General features: G+C 45.4%; 1 protein-coding gene and 1 long non-coding RNA gene across 2 annotated transcripts in view; one reads left to right on the top strand and one right to left on the bottom strand.

The window, feature by feature from the left end:
* LOC122559883 (double-strand-break repair protein rad21 homolog) overlaps window positions 1-20,549 on the bottom strand; it is a 151,539-nt gene that overhangs the window by 15,110 nt on the left and 115,880 nt on the right. Inside the window, exon 13 of the mRNA XM_043709990.2 lies at window positions 17,890-17,970. Within this exon, the coding sequence (XP_043565925.2) occupies window positions 17,890-17,970 (81 nt within the window). The remainder of the gene's footprint in view (window positions 1-17,889; window positions 17,971-20,549) is intronic.
* Window positions 1-20,549, top strand: part of LOC148147606 (uncharacterized) — a 138,109-nt gene that overhangs the window by 44,174 nt on the left and 73,386 nt on the right. The window lies entirely within an intron of this gene.

Genomic DNA, 20,549 nt, shown 5'->3' with positions numbered 1-20,549 from the left:
CTCAGCCTTCTAAACTCAAGCGTATACAAGCCCAGTCGCTCCAATCTTTTAGTGTAAGATAGTCCTGCCATTCTGGGAATTGACCTTGTGAACCTACGCTGAACTCCCTCAATAGCCAGAATGGCTTTCCTCAAATTTGGAGATCAAAACTGCACACAATATTCCAGGTGCAGTCTCACCAGGGCCCTGTACAGCTGCAGAAGGACCTCTTTGCCTCTATACTCAATTCCTCTTGTTATGAAGGCCAGCATGCTATTAGCTTTCTTCAATGCCTGCTGTACCTGCATGCTTGCTTTCATTGACTGATGGAGAAAGTGAGGACTGCAGATGCTGGAGATCAGAGCTGAAAATGTGTTGCTGGAAAAGCGCAGCAGGTCAGGTAGCATCCAAGGAGCAGGAGAATCGACGTTTCGGGCATGAGCCTGGCTCACGCCCGAGACATTGATTCTCCTGCTCCTTGGATGCTGCCTGACCTGCAGCGCTTTTCCAGCAACACATTTTCAGCTTCATTGACTGATGGACAAGAACACAGAGATCTTGTTGTACTGCCCCTTTACCTAACTTGACACCATTTAGGTAATAATCTGCCTTCCTGCTCTTGCCACCAAAGTGGATAAACACACATTTATCCACATTAAACTGCATCTGCCATGCATCCGTCCACTCACCTAGCCTGTCCAGGTCACCCTGTATTCTCCTAACATCCTCCTCACATTTCACCCTGCCACCCAGCTTTGTGTCATCAGCAAATTTGCTAATAGTACTTTTAATACCTTCATCTATATCATTAATGTACATTGTAAAAAGCTGCGGTCCCAGCACTGATCCCTGCGGCACACCACTGGTCACTACCTGCCAATCCGAAAGGGAGCCGTTTATCAGTACTCTTTGTATCCTGTCAGCCAACCAATTTTCAATCCATGTCAGTATTTTGCCCCTAACACTTTGTGCCCTAATTTTGCTCACTAACCTCCTATGTGAGACTTTATCAAAAGCTTTCTGAACTTCCAGGTATACTACATCCACTGGATCTCCCTTGTCCATCTTCAGAGTTACATCCTCAAAAAATTTCAGAAGATTAGTCAAGCATGATTTCCCCTTCATAAATCCATGCTGACTCTGACCTATCCTGTTACTGCTATCCAGATGTGTCGTAGTTTCGTCCTTTATAATTGACTCCAGCATTTTTCCCACCACTCAGGTCAGACTAACTGGTCTATAATTCTCTGTTTTCTCTCTCCCTCCTTTCTTAAAAAGTGGGATAACATTAGCCACCCTCCAATCCGCAGGAACTGATCCTGAATCTGTAGAACATTGGAAAATGATTGCCAATGCATCCACGACCTCCTTCAGTTCCCTGGGATGCAGACCATCAGGTCCCGGGGACTTATCAGCCTTCAGACCTAACAGCCTCTCCAACACCATTTCCTGCCTAAGATAAATTCCCTTCAGTTCAGGTCCTTCAGCCACTATTACATCTGGGAGATTAGATCTGTCTTCTGCCATTTCTTTGTTCCCCGTAATAAATTCACCCGTTTCTGTCTTCAAGGGCCCAATTTTAGTCTTAACGATTTTTTTTTCTTTTTGCATACCTAAAAAAGCCTTTACTATCCTCCTGTATATTTTTGGCAGTTTGCCTTCGTACCTTATTTTTTCTTAGCGTATTTCCTTTTTAGTTATCCTCTGTTGTTCTTTAAAGCTTCCCAGTCCTCCGATTTCCCACTCATCTTTGCTATGGAGTCTCTCTCTCACTGCAACTCCCAGGTCATTTCCTCAGCCCTGAAGCTCTTACTCTATGCTACTCTCTCCCCACCCCCACCCTCCTCTAGCTTATCTCTCCATGCTTCAGGCTCTCTGCCTTTATTCCTGATGAAGGGCTTTTGCCCGAAACGTCGATTTTGCCTGTCCTCGGATGCTGCCTGAATTGCTGTGCTCTTCCAGCACCACTAATCCAGAATCTGGTTTCCAGCATCTGCAGTCATTGTTTTTACCTTGTTGATTTTAACCCTACTGCGAATCCTCTTGCAAGGATGCCTGCCTTGAAGAAGTTTTCCTCCTCTCTCTACAAGAATCTCAGGGAGTCTCTCTCTCTCACTGCAACTCCCAGGTCATTTCCTCAGCCCTGAAGCTCTTACTCTATGCTACTCTCTCCCCACCCCCACCCTCCTCTAGCTTATCTCTCCATGCTTCAGGCTCTCTGCCTTTATTCCTGATGAAGGGCTTTTGCCCGAAACGTCGATTTTGCCTGTCCTCGGATGCTGCCTGAATTGCTGTGCTCTTCCAGCACCACTAATCCAGAATTTGCTATGTTATACTTTTTCCTTTTTGTCTTTATATGGTCCTTAATTTCCCTCGTCAGCCACAGCCACCCCTGCCTCCCCTTCGGATCTTTCTTCCTTTTTGGAATGAACTGATCCTGCATCTTCTGCATTATACCCAGAAATACCTGCCATTGTTGTTCCACTGCCATCCCTGCTAGGGTATTGCACCATTGAACTTTTGCTAGCTCCTCCCTCATTGCTCCATTGTTCCCCTTATTCAACTGAAATATTGTCACTTCACGTTCTACCCTGTCCCTTTCAAACTGCAGATTAAAGCTTATTGTATTGTGATCACTACCTCCTAATAGCTTCTTTACTTTGAGGACCCAGCTGAACTCTCGTAACTCCTCTGGCAGAGATACCGGTCGGTACTCTGAAACATTTGACCCAGTTGATTCTGGTGGAAGATGCCACCGAGTACACCACCTAGCATGCACACATCCTCCCCAGGTCAACCGGGTCAGTGAAAGTGTGGAGCACATTGTCGGCATAAGCCTACAGAATAACCCCCGTGCCACACCAAACCAGCCCCTGACAACCTCCTCTGCAAGAGGCACAAGAAAGGCTCCACAGACAGGGAAAATGGCTGGCCGAACAGGGGGCAGCCTTGACATACTCCTCTCCCAAAGCAAAGGGACACCGTGAGGGACCTGTTAACTTTAACTAAACACTCTGTGGTGGTGTACAAAAGTCGAATCCGGGCGACAAACAGCATCTTGAACCCGAATGTCCGCAGTGTCATGTACAGATGCTCGTGATCAACCCTGTTGCATGTCTTTTCCTGATCGAGAGACAAGAAGGCGCTCAGCAGATCAGCCTGTCAACAGAAATGGATCAGGTCCCGGACCAGTTGGACTCTGTTGTGTATCCTCCAACCCAGGACTGTGTTGGATTGGTCTGGGTGAATCATGTGGGCCTCCGTGGAAACCAGGCGAGAAGCCAACAGCCTGGTGAAAATTTTATAATCCATGCCAAGGAGGGAGGCTGGATGTCAGTTCTTAAGAGAATGAAGATCCCCTTTCTTCAGCAGCAGTACGATCACCGCCCTGCACCAAGAAAGGGGCAGCTCTCCGGTATTAAGACACTCCACCAGGACCTGTGCATAGTCGCTCCCCATGATGTCCCAGAACACCCTGAAGAACTCCACAGTCAGCCCATCCAGCCCCAGGGATTGTTCTTCGACAGCCGGTCCAGGGCGCCAGTTAGCTCCTCAAAGGTGACAGGTTCGTCGAGCCTTCCGGAATCCTCCAGGCTGAGCTGCGACAGAAATCTGCAAGCATCCTCGCTGGACAGATCCGGAGAGAACAGAGTCCTATAATGGGAGTGAATTTGGACCCTGATATCCTCCGGATCAGATATGAGGGACCCGTTGTTAGCAAGCAGCACAAGAAGCTTCTGACAGGTACTGCTCCTCTTTTCCAGTGAGTAGAAAAAGGAGGAGCTACAGTCCAGGTCCTGTAGGAGCTGGATCCGCAACCGCACGTACGCGCCCCAGGACCTGACAAGCTGCAGGTTTCGAAGCATGGCCTTCTTCTCTTCGTACACCCCTGGAAGGGCCGGGTCCACATCGGGCTGACCGAGACATGACTCCGGGTCAAACACCTCCTTCTCCAACTCCTCAATTCTGGATTTCCCCATCTTCGTTTACCCCTTCACGTACTCCTGCCAGAAAATGCGGACGTGAGCCTTGTCCACATCCCACCTTTACCCTCAGGGAGGGGAAGTCTCCCTGCTTTCTTCTTCAGCTAGCCCAGAACGGATGAAATGAGTCCCGGAATTGCTCATCCTCCAGCGGCAGGTTATTAAAGTGCCACTATGTGGACCTGAGACAGGTGCGGAATGGAAGCAGTTCCACCCTCATCAGGTGATGGTCTGTGCGCGAAACGTACAGGTGATCGATTCTGGATGCTCCAATCCCAGGCCTCACGAACGTGAAGACAATGGAGTCAGGGTGAAGATTCTGCCAGACATCCACAGGTCGAAGGACTTGACAAGACCCTAACCTCCTCCCTGACGCCAAACCAAACTGGGCACCACTATGATCCCTGTCCTTGGGAGAGATTTGAACTTCACCCTCGAGGACAACGCACTGGCCTTCATCGATGCAGGTGAGATGAGTGGACACTTCTTCATAAAAGCGTGTTTGCCTCAGTCCGACTGTGGGAGCGTAGGCGTTCACAAAGTGAAGCATTGCGTCCCCAGCTGCAACATCAGGTGAAGCAAATAGCCTGGCACAGGCTCCCTGACCCCCAAGATCTCCGGCTGAAAATGCAGGGCCAAAAAGATAGTGGCCCCGCCAGATCTGCGGATAAAGTGATTCATGTAGAACTTGCTTTGCCACTCCAGAAGCCAAGTGGCTTCGTCTCCTGGGGTAGTGTGGGTTTCCTGCAGGAAGCACACCACATACGTCCTATCCCGAAGAACCAAGTAGTTCTGGAATCTGCGCTGTGACTCCCTGCTGTCGTTGATGTTGAGGCTGGCTATGATAGTCTTCATATCAGTATTACTGTGCAACACCACCAATACAATTGAAACTATATACATTGACTGGGAGCTTCTGATCCGCTTTTGCACGTTAGTGTTCAATCCGGGTGCTTGGCGAGTAGCCTGGGCTGACCAGTATACTTGCTCAAAAGAGCTCCAGCGGTTGAGCGCCAACAAGGCTCTATTTCGGCGACTGCAAGTTTCCTTTACAAATTCCTGAAGTGCCCTGAGGGGAGACTGGTGGGAGACACCTGGGAGTCAAAACCTTCGCTGGATTCAGACTCCACATTGTCCCCAGTGCCCACCACCAAGCCTGAACCCGAAGCCTCCCACCCGCCAGATTCTCTTGAAAAATGATTGGCTGGGGAAGGCAGGGGGCATTGCAAAAGCCAGACATGTCACCTTCTGCCATGCCCTTGGGTTGTCAGGGTAGGGGCCCAGCAGCTGCAAGATTGGGGAACCTGCTGCTGCTGCCCCACATGTCAGAGCCAGGAGCTGAGTGAGTAGGGCAAGGTTTGAGCTCAGGGACCCCAGGGTCAGGTGTTATGGGGTGGGGCTCAGGTGCAGTTGCCCCAGCGGTCGATACATTAGGCCTGGGTTTGGGGGCACAGATAACCTGGGGGTTGCCGCATCAGGGCAAGGTACAGGCATGGAATCTGGTGGGGGGGGGGTGCACCGGGACAACACAGGCCTGCCCACAGGGGCAGTTTTGCACCGGGGTGGGGCAAGGTGAGGAGCAGATTTCAGTTGGGGGAGGGGGGGGGGGGCAGGAAGTTTGGTTTGGGTTCCATCCATTGAAGGGGGGTGGGCTGAGCTCTATATGGCAGTCTTCTTCTGCACCTTCTGTCCAGCCGGATGCTCAATTCCTTCTCTGCCAGAGGCCAAGGCATTTGCAGTCCCTGGCTTAGACATCACCGACAGGGCCTTTGATTTTGACGTGGGGGAAGGGAAGGGGGAGTGGTTGCAGCAGCACCACATATAAATGCCGCTGTGGGCTGAGCAGCCTTCTGTTTGGAGCAGTTCTTTCTAAAGTGCCCCATCTCACAGCACAAGTGGCACTGCATGATGTCCGTCATCCAGAAGACATGGTAGGATACGCCCTCGTGGAGGAGGGTAAAGGAGTCCTCAGTAACTTCCTCCCAGGCCAGGCAAATGAACACCTGATGCCGGAAGGAGTACATTTGTTTTAGGTGAGGTCCTTAAGATTGAACAGCAGCGGTTGAACACCTGACCGGATCTCTCCCAGTGTTTGGAGATGGGGGAGAAGGAGCTCACTGGCAATAAAGGGCGGAAGACTGAAAATCTTGACCCTCTGGGCTGTGACCTCCAAAGGGTTGACAGGTAGGAAAGTCCCATCCATAGTGAGCCCCTTCTGCACAGCCGGGTGAACCACCTGCTCAGTCTTAAGGAAGAATATGGACTTCCCGTACATGCGGGCCACAGTGATGATGAACAGTGGGCCAAACCCATTAGCCATGGCCTTACTTTAGGCCTTGATGGTCATGCTGGGGTGAGGATAGGCCTTTACCCCCAGATGTTTGGTCAGGTGCCTGAAGGGGAATGTATTTACAGCCAGGGGTGGAGCAGCTGAGCCTAGGGCAGCGGCTACGCCAACATAAGTGCAGCTGGGGCCTGCAATTTTAGGGCTTGCCATGGTCTTCTGGACTGCCACAGATAATCTTCTCCTACATGAGCTTCATGCAGTGGCAGTGGCCCTGGTACTGGAAGGCCCTGGCAGCAGCAGTCCCAGATGTTGGTGGGGTCCAGGCAGTAGTAGTGGAAGCAGGCCCCAGGCATCAGCAACAGTCTTCAGGTGCATTGGGGGCCAGGTAGCAGCAGTGACAGTCCCAAAGAGTTAATGGAGCCCAGGCAGCAGCAGTGGAAGCAAGTCCCAGGTACCAGCAACAGTCTTCAGGTGTAGGCGGGGCCAGGGTGCAGCAGTGGAAGCAAGCCAGAAATTGGAGAGGCCCAGGCTGCAGCAGCAGTCCTGGATATCAGTAAGGCCCAGGCAGTAACAGTGGGAGCAGGCCCACATTTGTCACAGCTCAAATAAAGGAAAATGAAAATCACACAAAAACAAAACAGAAAACAGAAGGCAAATGTTTTCCCTAGACAAGGGAAACTCTCCTCTTCTTCAATAGACAATAGGTGCAGGAGTAGGCCATTCAGCCCTTCGAGCCTGCACCGCCATTCAATATCATCATGGCTGATCATTCCTAATCAGTATCCTGTTCCTGCCTTATCTCCATAACCCTTGATTCCACTATCTTTGAGAGCTCTATCCAACTCCTTCTTAAATGAATCTAGAGACTGGGCCTCCACTGCCCCCTGTGGCAGAGCATTCCACACAGCCACCACTCTTTGGGTGAAGACGTTTCTCCTTATCTCTGTCCCAAATAGTCTACCCCGTATTTTTAAGCTGTGTCCTCTGGTTCGGCACTCACCCATCAGTGGAAATATGTTTCCTACTGCCAGAGTGTCCAATTCTTTCATAATCTTATACGTCTCAATCAGATCCCCTCTCAGTCTTCTAAACTCAAGGGTATACAAGCCCAGTCGCTCCAGTCTTTCAGTGTAAGGTAATCCTGCCATTCCAGAAATTGACCTCGTGAACCTAAGCTGCACTCCCTCAATAGCCAGAATGTCTTTTCTCAAATTTGGAGACCAGAACTGCACACAGTACTCCAGGTGTGGTCTCACCAGGGCCCTGTACAGCTGCAGAAGAACCTCTTTGCTTCTATACTCAATTCCTCTTGTTATGAAGGCCAGCATGCTATTAGCCTTCTTCACTACCTGCTGTACCTGCATGCTTGCCTTCATTGACTGGTGTACAAGAACACCCAGATCTCTCTGTACTGCCCCTTTACATAAATTGATTCCATTGAGGTAGTAGTCTGCCTTCCTGTTCTTGCTACATTAAACTGCATCTGCCATGCATCTGCCCACTCACCTAACTTGTCCAGGTCACCCTGTAATCTCCTAACATCCTCATCACTTTTCACCCTGCCACCCAGCTTTGTATCATCAGCAAATTTGCTAATGTTATTGCTGATACCATCTTCTATATCATTAACATATATTGTAAAAAGCTGTGGTCCCAGCACGGATCCCTGCAGTACCCCACTGGTCACTGCCTGCCATTCCGAAATGGAGCCGTTTATCACTACCCTTTGTTTCCTATTAGCCAACCAATTTTCAATCCAATCTAGTACTTTGACCCAATACCATGCACCCTAATTTTACTCACTAACCTCCTGTGTGGGACTTTATCAAAAGCTTTCTGAAAGTCCAGGTACACTACATCTACTGGATTTCCCTCGTCCAACTTCATAGTTACATCCTCAAAAAATTCAAGAAGATTAGTCAAGCATGATTTCCCCTTCATAAATCTATGCTGACTCTGTCCTATCCTGTTACTACTATCCAGATGTGCAGTAATTTCATCCTTTATAATAGACTCCAACATCTTTCCCACCACTGAGGTCAGACTAACTGGTCTATAATTACCTGCTTTCTCTCGCCCACCTTTCTTAAAAAGTGGTATAACATTAGCCACCCTCTAATCCTCAGGAACCGACCCCGAATCTATTGAACTCTGGAAAATAATCACCAACGCATCCACGATTTCCCGAGCCACCTCCTTCAGTACCCTGGGATGCAGACCATCAGGCCCCGGAGACTTATCAACCTTCAGACCGAACAGCTTCTCCAACACCAAATCCTGGCAAATATAAATTCCCTTAAGTTCAGGTCCTTCAGCCACTGTTACCTCAGGGAGATTGCTTGTGTCTTCCCAAGTGAACACAGATCTGAAGTACCCATTTAATTCCTCTGCCATTTCTTTGTTCCTAGTAATATATTCCCCTGTTTCTTTCTTCAAGGGCCCAATTTTTGTCCTAACCATTTTTTTTGCCTTGCACATACCTAAAAAAGCTTTTACTATCCTCCTTAATATTCTTGGCCAGTTTACCTTCTCACAGTGCACTAGATGTGGGCGCCAGCTCAGAGACAGTCCCCTGACTCAAAGGGAGAGTCCTTGACACTGATCCAGCCTCCTCAGAGCCAGCTCTCAGAGCGAACAGACACTCATGTTTCTTTTTTTTAATCTTTTTTTCATTAAACCCCCACACTAACACCTAACTGTGGTAGTGCTTATTTTACCCCAGCACCCATGGTGTGTGTGTGTAGGTGTGAGACACAGTGAGAGAACTCCTGTTTTTTTTCTTTCTTTTTTTTTGTGCACAAATCTTTATTCAATTTCCACCACCAGGAAGAACCTCCTGTTTATCTTTTTTTGTGTGCAGGTGTGAGACAGTGAGAGAACTCCAGTTTCTTTTTTTTTTGGACACTCCCCTTTTTATTTTTTTTATTTTTTTTTCGCCTAAGTGCGGTAGAACTCCTGTTTCTATCTGTAAGCCAAAGCTCCCCGATTGGACCAGGTTGAGCCCAAAACAAGGAACTCATTCTATGAGATCCACCTGGTTGATCTCATTACAATCATTACATAATATTTTCTAACTGATTTAAAATAAAACCTAGGAAGTGAATGTACTATGCACATAGATCATTAAAATATCATTAACAGGTACCGAAAATAGAAAAAGACAAATGGAATGCTGGTCTTTATATCCAGAGTATGTGGGGATAGAAATGATGCAACAAACACAGAGAATGCTGGATAAACTCAGCAAGTGTGACAGCATTTGTAGAGAGAGAAAGAGAGTTAATATTTTGAGTCTGATATGACTTCTTCAAAACTTGACAACTTGGATATAGCAGATGGGCAAGTAGAATATCTGGAGGTTCTGCAGGACAGGGTAGTGCCGCTGCAGGACTTCTTTTTTCCCCAGCACAAGCAGTGGAGGTCATGACATCAAATCATACCAGCTTGTTCAAGGTTGCCAACCTGGCTCAGTAGAGACTCAGCCTTCTGGAGCAATGCCCAGCAGATCAATATTATTCTTCATTCTGCTAACATAAGTCCACAATGTTATTTCCAATTCTTTACACTCACTCTACCTCTACTACTGTAATCACACCTACCAAGACAGCATCATTCTGCCTACACTTCCTTCACTCACTCTTACCCACTCCAACCCCTGACACTATTAACTCATTCACTGCCAGTTCACTAATTTGGGAAACCTCTTCACATGCACCATTAACTATACCACCCACTGTAATTATTGCTTGTCTCTAATTCCAGGAGGAAAATAGACAACAGTCAGAGAGAGTCAAGACAAGTGGTACGATGCTGGTCATTTGGCTCCACAAATGTTATGAGGAGGGTCCTGACCAACTTGAATAGGGCCTGGAATGATATCAAAGGATCCTGGGAACCCCTTAGTGAAGGCTGCTGACAACTATAACAAGCTTCCTGGGTTTGTGCCTGCACTACACCACAAGGCAAGAAAGCAGCAATGTCAGCATGGTATCTCTAACGAAGTTGGGGGGGGGAGTACAAAAAGATTAGAAAAGGCAATGCAAGATAGGGAAGCTGGGAGCATCCATGTCAGGTCAAAGTGAGTGATCACGATGACAAGTGAAGAGCCTAGAGATATAGCCTGGTCCAGCCCACGAGCAAGCTGCATGTGCCTGAGGGCAGTGTCCTTGCTACAGTATTACAATGATTGTTGTCAGCACAGCCCATGATACAATACTGCAATACAGAAACACAATAGCAACATGTAAGTTAATCGGAATTAGAAACATAGAATATAGAAGTGGGAGTAGACCATTTGACCCTTCAAGCCTGGTCTGCTATTCAATATGATCATGGCTGATTATCCAACTCAGTCCATTGTTCCCACTTTCTCCCCATATCCTTTGATCCTGTTAGTTCTAAGAAGTGTACGTACATTTTGAAAGCTTTCAACGTTTTGGCCTCAACAGTGTCCTGTGCAGAGTTCACTACTCCACAGGCTCATCACTCTCTCGGTGAAGAAATTCCTTCTCACTTTCTTTTAAAAGGCCTACTCCTTATCCTCAAATAGGCCATGAGGGTTCTTAGAAGCTGTCACATGTTTGAATTCAATGTCTAGGACATAGGGTACATTTGGCTGGTTCCCATAGAATGTAAGCCAAGATGTTCAATATCCAACATGGTGATCGTTTGGAGCACACGGTGAGCTAAATACACCATGTACTTCCTCTGTTTCTTTCATGAGTTTCCCTAATGTTTAATGGGTTTGGTAAGATTCTGAACATACCTGAAGCATGTTATGGCATTAACAAGACACCTAACAATCAATAATGATTGGCATCTTGCTCTGCTTAGGAGGAATCTTGTCACGTTGCTTGTGAAAAGTAAAACAGATGGAGCAAAATGATCTCAAAGTTGAGATAGGCACCCTCACAGTTATCAGATATGATGCTGCCACCTATCTCACCCATGGCCACATCACTTAGCGTGGGCGGCACGGTGGTACAGTGGTTAGCACTGCTGCCTCACAGCATCAGAGACCTGAGTTCAATTCCCGCCTCAGGCAACTGTCTGTGTGGAGTTTGCACATTCTCCCAGTGTCTGCGTGGGTTTCCTCCAGGTGCTCCGGTTTCCTCCCACAGTCCAAAAATGCGCAGGTTAGGTGAATTGGCCATGCTAAATTGCCTGTAGTGTTAGGTGAAGGGGTAAATATAGGGGAATGGTCTGGGTGGGTTGCTCTTCGGAGGGTCGGGGTGGACTTGTTGGGCCGAAGAGCCTGTTTCCACACTGTAAGTAATCTAATCTAACTTAAATCCCTACAAGACTCTACGCTACAAATGATTCCTACTAATGACTGTGATACACAAGTAATGTCGTGCAGGCTGTGAAGATGCACCTTAGTTGTCAAAATCGCAATCACCTTCCAAAGGCCCACAAGCCCACTTCATATCATGGACCATAAAATGTCCACGCATTACCCTGGATGTAATGCTGTCCTTCTTGATTACTATGAGAGTTGAAGATGTGGATTGGAGGTTCTCACTATTGCTGCCAAATGTACGATCTCCTACTGTATATCCACAAAAAAGGCTGAGAAGCATACATCTAAATCTGGGCAATGATGTGCAATGTCCATGCAGACATCTCCTTGATGGGAGTCTCCATGTCCCAATATTCTGAGGATGCCGTCCAAATGTTATTTCTGCATGTTGCAACTGCTGAGTAATCAGATGCTGAGGAGCTGCTTTGTTTTTCATATTGCCACACATAAGATCATTGGAACTATTCCCAGTAGACCCAGGTACAGAAGATGTGGTTGCCTCTGTTGTTGTTGCACAAATGAATGAGAAACACATTAGCTCCTGTAGATGTGGAGCTGCCTCCTACTGCAGAGTTTCCAGCCAAATGTGCCCTCATGATGTAGTAAAGATGCAAATGAGCCACGGTTGCTCACCTTCCTTGGAATAACATGCAGATGAGAGATGGGCAGTGGTGCCATATTGTGTTTATAGGTCAGAAGATCATGTCATTATATTGAGCATACCTGTAATACAACACAGTCATCCAAAGGGTCAAGTCTCCTTTATAGTTTCCAAGCAGGTCACATCTGGGGTTTCACACTGAAACCGTGCAGAGGATGCTTGGATTCTTGGAATCTCTGCCCTGGACAACTAACCAGTGTGACAGATGATAAAGATTGATGAGAGCTAAGCATTGTGTCAAGGAAAAACACAAGGATGCTCCTCAGATGGAACAGTACCTTCAGCATTCTATAGTGCAGAAGCATCGGCCAAAACAACACAGGTAGGATTTCCTTACCAACTTTGTTCAACGGAACTGAGTTGCATGAAATCATCTTTCAATGACTCATTGTAAATGTTTTGATGCTGCCCTGTATAATCCCAAATACAAGTGCAGTTTAATGCTTTGATGTTTCTGTGCAGTTCACCTTCTTAATAACAGTTAAGGTTACACAGGATGGAAGCCAATACAATGTCCAATGCTCCTTTATTCAAACATGATAAAGTTTCTTGTCATATCAGCACTATGGAATGGATAGTTATCATTCATAGCTAGAACATCATGAGTGCTACCTTAATTATTTCTGTTGCAACTAAGATGACAGTTGCTCACAGATGATGAAAAGTGAGTGTATATTTACTAATCGGATGATGCATCTACATTAAAGATTCACCTGTGTTATCTCTGTACCCTCATAATGTTTTGATTTTCCTTTCCCTTCTATAACGTTTAGGTACAGTGTGAGAATCTGCAAGTGGTGTGAGCTTGACTTATAATGCAGCCTGTTGGCCTTGGAATTTTGGGCCAGTGATCCTGCAGGCAGTTGTAACTAGACTGAGGCAAGAACCGACAGGCATCCTAAACATTGTGCTTTGATGTTGGCAGTGATATTACAATTGCTACAAATGCATGTTCAATTGGTGAGCCACCTCTACTTGCGGTGACAGCAAACACAGCCTACACTAATAAATAAATTTACCTCATATTTGCTTATCTTGCAGTAAAGCACATTTGAGAATTATTACTGTACCTTCAATAGCCAGGTCACAAATTCACAATACATTTTTAATACATTGAGAAACATAATTAGAGGAAAATGGCCTAGTTTGCATGAGTGAAGACAGTAATAGAGGTAGGATAATTCAAGTAACAGGTGAGATGAGATAAAACAAGTAACAATTAGGTCTAGATTTAAAAAGTCTGAAGGTTATTGAGGGGGATAACTAGTTCTAAAGTTTGATAAAGTGCAAAGTATTGGGGGTAGTGCACTGACATGGATAGAGAACTGGCTGGCAGATAGAAACAAACAATAGGAATAAATAGGTTATTTTTTGAGTAGCAGGAGTAACTGCCGGGATCAGTGCTTGGACTCCAGCTATTCACAATCTATATTAATGATGAGAGAACTAAATGTCGTATCTCAAACTTTGCAGACAATGCAAAGCTGCGTGAGAGAGCGAACTGTCACGAGGATGCAAAGATGCTTCAGTGTGATAAGAACAGGTTGAGTGAGTGTGCAAATGCATGGCAGATGAATACAATATGTATAAATGTGAAGTTATTCGCTTTGGTAGCAAAAACAGGAAGCTGGATTATTTAAATAGTAAGAGATTTGGAAAGGGGGAGGTGCAATTTTTCAGCCGTCTCTTTACCTGCGAACATCTGCCCCCAATCAGCTTTTGCAAGTTCTTGCCTAATACCTAATACCTTTCTCCAAATTAGAACTTCAACTTTTAGAACTGGTCTATCCTTTTCCATCACTATTTTAAATCTAATAGAATTATGGTCGCTGGCCCCAAAGTGCTCCCCACTGACACCTCAGTCACCTGCCCTGCCTTATTTCCCAGGAGTAGGTCAAATTTTGCATCTTTTCTAGGAGCTACATCCACATACTGAATCAGAAACTTTTCTTGTGCACACTTAACAAATTCCTCTCCACCTAAACCTTTAACACTATGGCAGTCCCAGTCTATGTTTGGAAAGTTAAAATCCCCTACCATAACCACCCTATTATTCTTACAGATAGCTGAGATCTCCTCACAAGTTTGTTTCTCAATTTCCCTCTGACTGTTAGGGGGTCTAAAATACAATCCCAATAAGGTGATCATCCTTTTCTTATTTCTCAGTTCCACCCAAATAACTTTCCTGGATGTATTTCCAGGAATATCCTCTCTCAGCACATCTGTAATGCTATCCCTTATCAAAAACGTCACTCCCTCTCCTCTCTTGCCTCCCTTTCTATCCTTCCTGTAGCATTTGTATCCTGGAACATTAAACTGCCACTCCTGCTCATCCCTGAGCCATTTTTCTGTAATTGCTAAGATATCCCAGTCCCATGTTACTAACCATGCCCTGAGTTAATCCGCCTTCCCTGTTAGGCCCCTTGCATTGAAATAAATGCAGTTTAATTATTAGTCCTACCTTGTCCCTGCCTGCCCTGACTGTTTGACTCTCTTCTGTTCTCAACTGTACCAGTCTCAGATTTATCTCTTTGCTCACTTTCACAAGGCCCTCCTATTTCCTTTACAAGTCCCACCTAGTCACTTAATCAATCAACGGCTAATTACTTGTTCTATTAAGAGACTCCCCTATTCTCTTCAAATAAAATTTAAGAAAACAATACAACAACCACAGAAGAGGAAATGTTGGAGATCCAAGAAAACATAAAAGGTAAATAAATATCTAGGACTTGATCAAGTATATCCCAGGGCATGTGTGAGAAGTTAGGGAGGAAATTGCGGGACCCCTAGCAGAAATATTTGTATCGTCTATAAACATGGGTGAAGTATTGGATGACTGGAGGGTGGCTAATGTTGTCCCATTGCTTAAGAAGGATGTAAGGAGAAGTCTGGAAATATTATTAAACTGGACAGAGTTCAGAAAAAAATTACCAAATGTTGCTGGGAATGAAGGATTTAAGATATAAAAGTAGACTAGAAAGGCAAGGATTTTCTTCACAGGAGCACAGGAAGTTAAGGGGTGACCTTAGTGAAGTTTATAAAATCATGGCAGGCATAAGGTGAATGACAAGGTCTTTTCCATAGGGTGGTGAAGTTCAAAACAAAGGGGCATATTTTTAAGGTGAGAGGTGCAAGATTTAAAAAGTACGAGGGGAAACATTTTTGCACAGGGAGTGGTGTGTGTGTAGAATGAACTGCAGAGAAAGTGGAAGATGCAGGTACTGTAACAACCGTTTAAAAGACATTTGGATAAGTTGATGAATAGGAAAGGTTTGGAGGGACATGGGCTTACTGCAGGCAGATGGGACTAGTTTGGTTTGGGGACATTGTCAGCATGGACTGGTTGGGCCAAAGGGTCTGTTTCCCTGTTGACTCTATGACTAATTAGTGACTTCACAGCAAAAGATTCACTGGGAAACAGTGATCACACTGAATATTACATGAAATTTGAAAGTAACATATTACAATGTCTAACAGGAAACTTAAATAAAAGCAAAACCAATTAAATAAATCTCAAGGGAGAAGTGGCCTTCCATACTATATTAATCGACCAGATAGACAAGAAACACCATTTAAAGAAAAAATTCCATACGTTCAAAAATACGTTGCATTGAAAAATGGTAAGACCCATCTGAGGCTCACTCAGAAAAGTTAAAGATAGTACTGTAATAGAAAAAACAGATGCTTACGACAGTGGGAAGAACAGCATCAAGTGTGATTTTGGATGTGTTTTAGAAACCAGCAAAGGACTCCAAAAAATTGGTAAAAGCAAAAAAAAAGTTCAATTACAGAGTAAGCATACAAATACGTTGTAAAAACTTTAATATAGTAGCTAAAGTAAATATAGGACCTTTAGTAACAGAAACGGGAGATTAGATTAGATTACATTACAGCGTGGAAACAGGCCCTTCGGCCCAATAAGTCCACACCAACCCGCCGAAGCGTAACCCACCCATACCTCTACATTTACCCCTTACCTAACACTACGGGCAATTTAGCATGGCCAATTCACCTGACCTGCACATCTTTGGACTGTGGGAGGAAACCGGAGCACCCGGAGGAAACCCACGCAGACACGGGGAGAACGTGCAAACTCCACACAGTCAGTCGCCTGAGGCGGGAAATGAACCCGGGTCTCTGGCGCTGTGAGGCAGCAGTACTAACCACTGTGCCACCGTGCCAAGATATTTCATTGGGAAGGAGGAAATGCCAAAAAAATTTACAAATATTTTGAATCAGTCTTCACAATAGGACGATAAAGTTGCACCATTAAAATACCGAGCAAGTGACAAACTTAGTAGAATGTTTTTTGAAGATGTAACTAGGTGGGTAGAGAAAGAGAAAGCACGAGGTATAAAAATTTGTGAATTTCCAAACGGCATTTGATAAGGTGTGATACAAAAAGTTAATACTCAAGATAAAGATTCATGGAGTTGGGGTATGAATTAGCATGGATCAAGGATTGGTTAATGAACAGGAGGCTAAGAGTACAATAGGTGGATGGAGGTGGGGATAAAGGTGATAGGTCGGAGATGAGAGCCTCACTGAAACTCCAACATCTGCAGTCCTCACTTTTGCCTAGTTGATTTTAACCTTACTGCGAATCCTCTTGCAAGGATGCCTACCTTGAAGAAGTACTCCTCCTCTCTCTACAAAGATTTCAGTGAGTCTCTCCTCTCCAACCAATCACCTTCATCCCCACCTCCATCCACCTATTGTACTCTTAGCTACCTTCTCCGCTGCCCCACCCCCCTCCCATTTATCTCTCCACCCCAGAAGCTCCCTGCCTCATTCTTGAAGGGCTTTTGCCCGAAATGTCGATTTTCCTGCTCCTCAGATGCTGCCCAACCTACTGTGCTTTTCCAGCACCACTCTAATCTTGACTCTGATCTCCAGCATCTGCAATCCCCACTTTCGACTTTAGGAGACATAAGATGAGTAAAGAATTGGATGCACCTATGGGGAATGTGGAACAACTAAAGTAAATGGAAACAATAAGTGTAGGGATGACCTTCCACCATCCAAAGGTTCTCTTGCATTTGAGAGAACATTCCATATGGCAGCATTTTGGGTCAGGTTAGGGGCATCTGCCAATGAGCACTAGGTAATGTAGAACTTCAAAATAAGGGACAGAATTGGAGGTCACTGGGATCACTGGGTTCACTACAGGGAGGGAGAGGATGCAGAAGTGAGCAAAGTTGGGTATGTGGTAACAAAGAAAATGATCAGTGCTGCAGTGCTCGTGACCTTCACAGAAAATTGCAAGCAAGTGAATCAAATATGATAACTACACAAGACCGGAAAAGCTGACACTGGTCACATTTTGATCGGGAGTATTCTCCAAGAGACCTGTTGTTCTTCCTTCATGATTCCTCCTGCCCTCATCTGAAGACTATTGCTGACATTACAACAGTTCAAAACCAGTATCTAATTCCCCTGTGGGCTTTTAGCAGATGTCCACAGTTTGCTTGTTAAACTTAAATAAACCTCAAGGTCTAACTTAAATCAGTGTCAAGTCTAGGTGTTCCAACAGATTGTTCCCTGCATCTAATTTGCACTGGGGAGACCTTAATCCAATTTCCCATCTCTGCAAACTGCCACAACTTCAGTGTTAATCATTAGCATATTAAACCAACTATGACAAACAGAATTATTTTTATATTATTATGAAGGTGATTACCTGTAGACTGTGCCAAAGATGCTGTGACCTTTTGGTGCACCGTGTCTCGTCATAATCTTGATTTCCTGTTCTATTTTGCTCCTATTCAATAAAACCAGAATGGAGATTAAAATTTTAATTGTTCCTATTTAAAACCTCCAATTGTCAAAAAACAGATATTTGTAGTGGAACAGTTATGTTGCTGGATTAATCATCTCAAGGCCTAGCCAATAGCCATAATGCCAGAGATCATGAATTCAGTCATGAATTTTATGTCATATCATAGTTAATCTTCTACTTTACACTATTTTGCTGTACAATTCCCATATCCCTTGATGTGTTTAATATTTGGAAATCCATCAATCTTGTCTTGAACATACTCAATGAATGAGCCTCCACAGCCTCTGGGACAGGGAACTCCAACGATTCACCATCAATTAACAAATTCTCAGATCTAAACGGCTCGCTCCTTCTTCCGAGACTGTAACCTCTGGTTCCAAACTTTCCAATAAGGAAAAAGTTTTTTATTCTTCCTATACGTCCTACCTCATTTATCTTGTAAGAATGCTGTATGTTTGAATGAGGTAAAAACAATGACTGCAGGTGCTGGAAACCAGATTCTGGATCAATGGTGCTGGAAGAGCACAGCAGTTCAGGCAGCATCCGAGGAGCTTCAGCAAAATTGACGTTTCGGGCAAAAGCCCTTCATCAGGAATGAGATCAACTCTCGTTTTATTGAACTTTCTGTTTCCCTGAAGCAATGTTGCTTGTGACTGAAGAGACTAATGCTGGAGTGACAGTTCCGATTGCAGAGGTCACATCTGTATGTGGTCAGTGATCTGCTAGAACTGCTGCACTCCTTCCTTCATGCATGCTTGTCTGCAGCAGCTCTCATCAGCTTGTTTTCCCCTGTTTTGAGGTGTTGGTTCAAGGTGCTTCTCCATCTCATGCAGTCAGCTGCAAGCCTTTCCCAGGACTCTTTAACGATATCAACTGCCTTCATATCCCTCATGAAGCCATCCTTGTGGCGCAGCTGGCAACACCCAGTGGGTCTCTTCCCGGATGCAAGCTCTCCATAGAGGATATCCTTTGGGATGCGGCCATCCTTCATGCGGTGGACATGGCCTAGCCAACGTAGTCTCCACTGCCTGAGCAGAGTGTACATGCTGCGAAGGCCAGCGCATGATAGGACCACTGTGTTGGACACTCTGTCTTGCCAGGGTATGCCCAGGATACGGGAGATACTCCTCAAATGGAAGGTGTTCAGTCTTCTCTCCTGTCTGGCATATGTAGTCCACGTTTCACTGCTGTACAGCAGTGTGCTTATAATGCAGGCGTTGTAGACTGACAATTTTGTTTTTCACTGTCAGTTTGGGATTTGTCTACACTCGAGTCATGAGATAAATGAGAGTTGAGGCTGTTTTCCCGATCCTATTGTTGATCTCTGTGTCCAAGGAGAGGTTATCAGTGATGGTACGTAAACTGATGGATAACACTGAGTTTGTACTCGTCGATGGTGATGACCGGCGGTGCCTCTGTGTCCTGTGACGCTTGTCTTCTTCAGAATGATATTCAGCCCAAAGTCCTTGCAAACTTGAGAGAGACCGTCTATCAGTAACTGGAGTTCCTGCTGGGTGTGTGTTGCAACTGCAGCATCATCAGCAAATAGCATGTCCCTGGTGAGTGCCGGATATACTTTTGGCTCTGAGATGGGCCAGGCTGAAGTGCCTGCTGTCTGATCTAGTGCGTAGGTAGATCCCCTCCATTGCAGTGCCAAAGATACGTTTCAGGAGCACAGCAAAAAAAAATCCCAAAGAGTGTGGGAGCGATGATGCAGCCTTGTTTGACACCGCTGTGGATGTCGAAGGGCTCAGAACTGTTGCCGTTGAACTGCACTGTCCCCATCATGTTACTGTGGAAGGATTCTATCATGCTCAGCAGTTTCGGTGGGCAGCTGATTTTCAGGAGAGCCTCGAAAAGGCCATTTCTGCTGACCAGGTTGAATGCCTTCATGAGGTCGATGAATGTGATATACAGGAGCATTTTCTGTTCTCTGCACTCCTCCTGCAGTTGGCGAGGGGAGAAGATAATGTCTACTGTTGACCTTTTAGCTCAGAAGCCGCACTGTGACTCTAGTTATACACCTTCTGCCAGTTTCTGCAGGCGAGTCAAAATGACCCGAGCAAAGGCTTTGCCAAGTGTTGAGGACAGAGATGTCTCTGTAGTTGTTGCAGTCGCTTCTCTTGCCCTTGTTCTTGTAGAGAGCAGTGATCTTGGCATTTCCAAAACATATTACATTTTATCTCCATATCCAAACCATTGATACGGTTTGTGAATAGTTAGGGCCCAAGCACTGATTCTTGCAAGGGTACTCCACTAGTCACCCCGAAAATGACTCATTTATTCCTACTCTCTGTTTTCTGTCCACAAGTATAATCTGTGCCACTATATACTCCCTAATCCCATGTATTCTAATTTTGTTTGTCAATCTCTTGCATGGAATCTTACTGAAAGTCTGAAAATGTAAACATATCACATCCATCATTTTCCCTTTTATCTATTTTGCTAGTTACATCGTGAAAATAACTTCAATAGCCTTGACAAACATGGTTTCCCTTTCATTAGTCTATCTTGATTCTACCCAATCCTACCATATTTTGGAAATGTCCTGTTATTGCACA

Source organism: Chiloscyllium plagiosum, unplaced genomic scaffold (assembly GCF_037043375.1).
Source record: "Chiloscyllium plagiosum isolate Xiang-an unplaced genomic scaffold, Cpla_swu_hap1 HiC_scaffold_15, whole genome shotgun sequence".
NCBI lineage: Eukaryota > Metazoa > Chordata > Chondrichthyes > Orectolobiformes > Hemiscylliidae > Chiloscyllium > Chiloscyllium plagiosum.
Note: the sequence above shows the minus strand (reverse complement) of the source record. Positions and strands in the feature narration are given on the sequence as shown.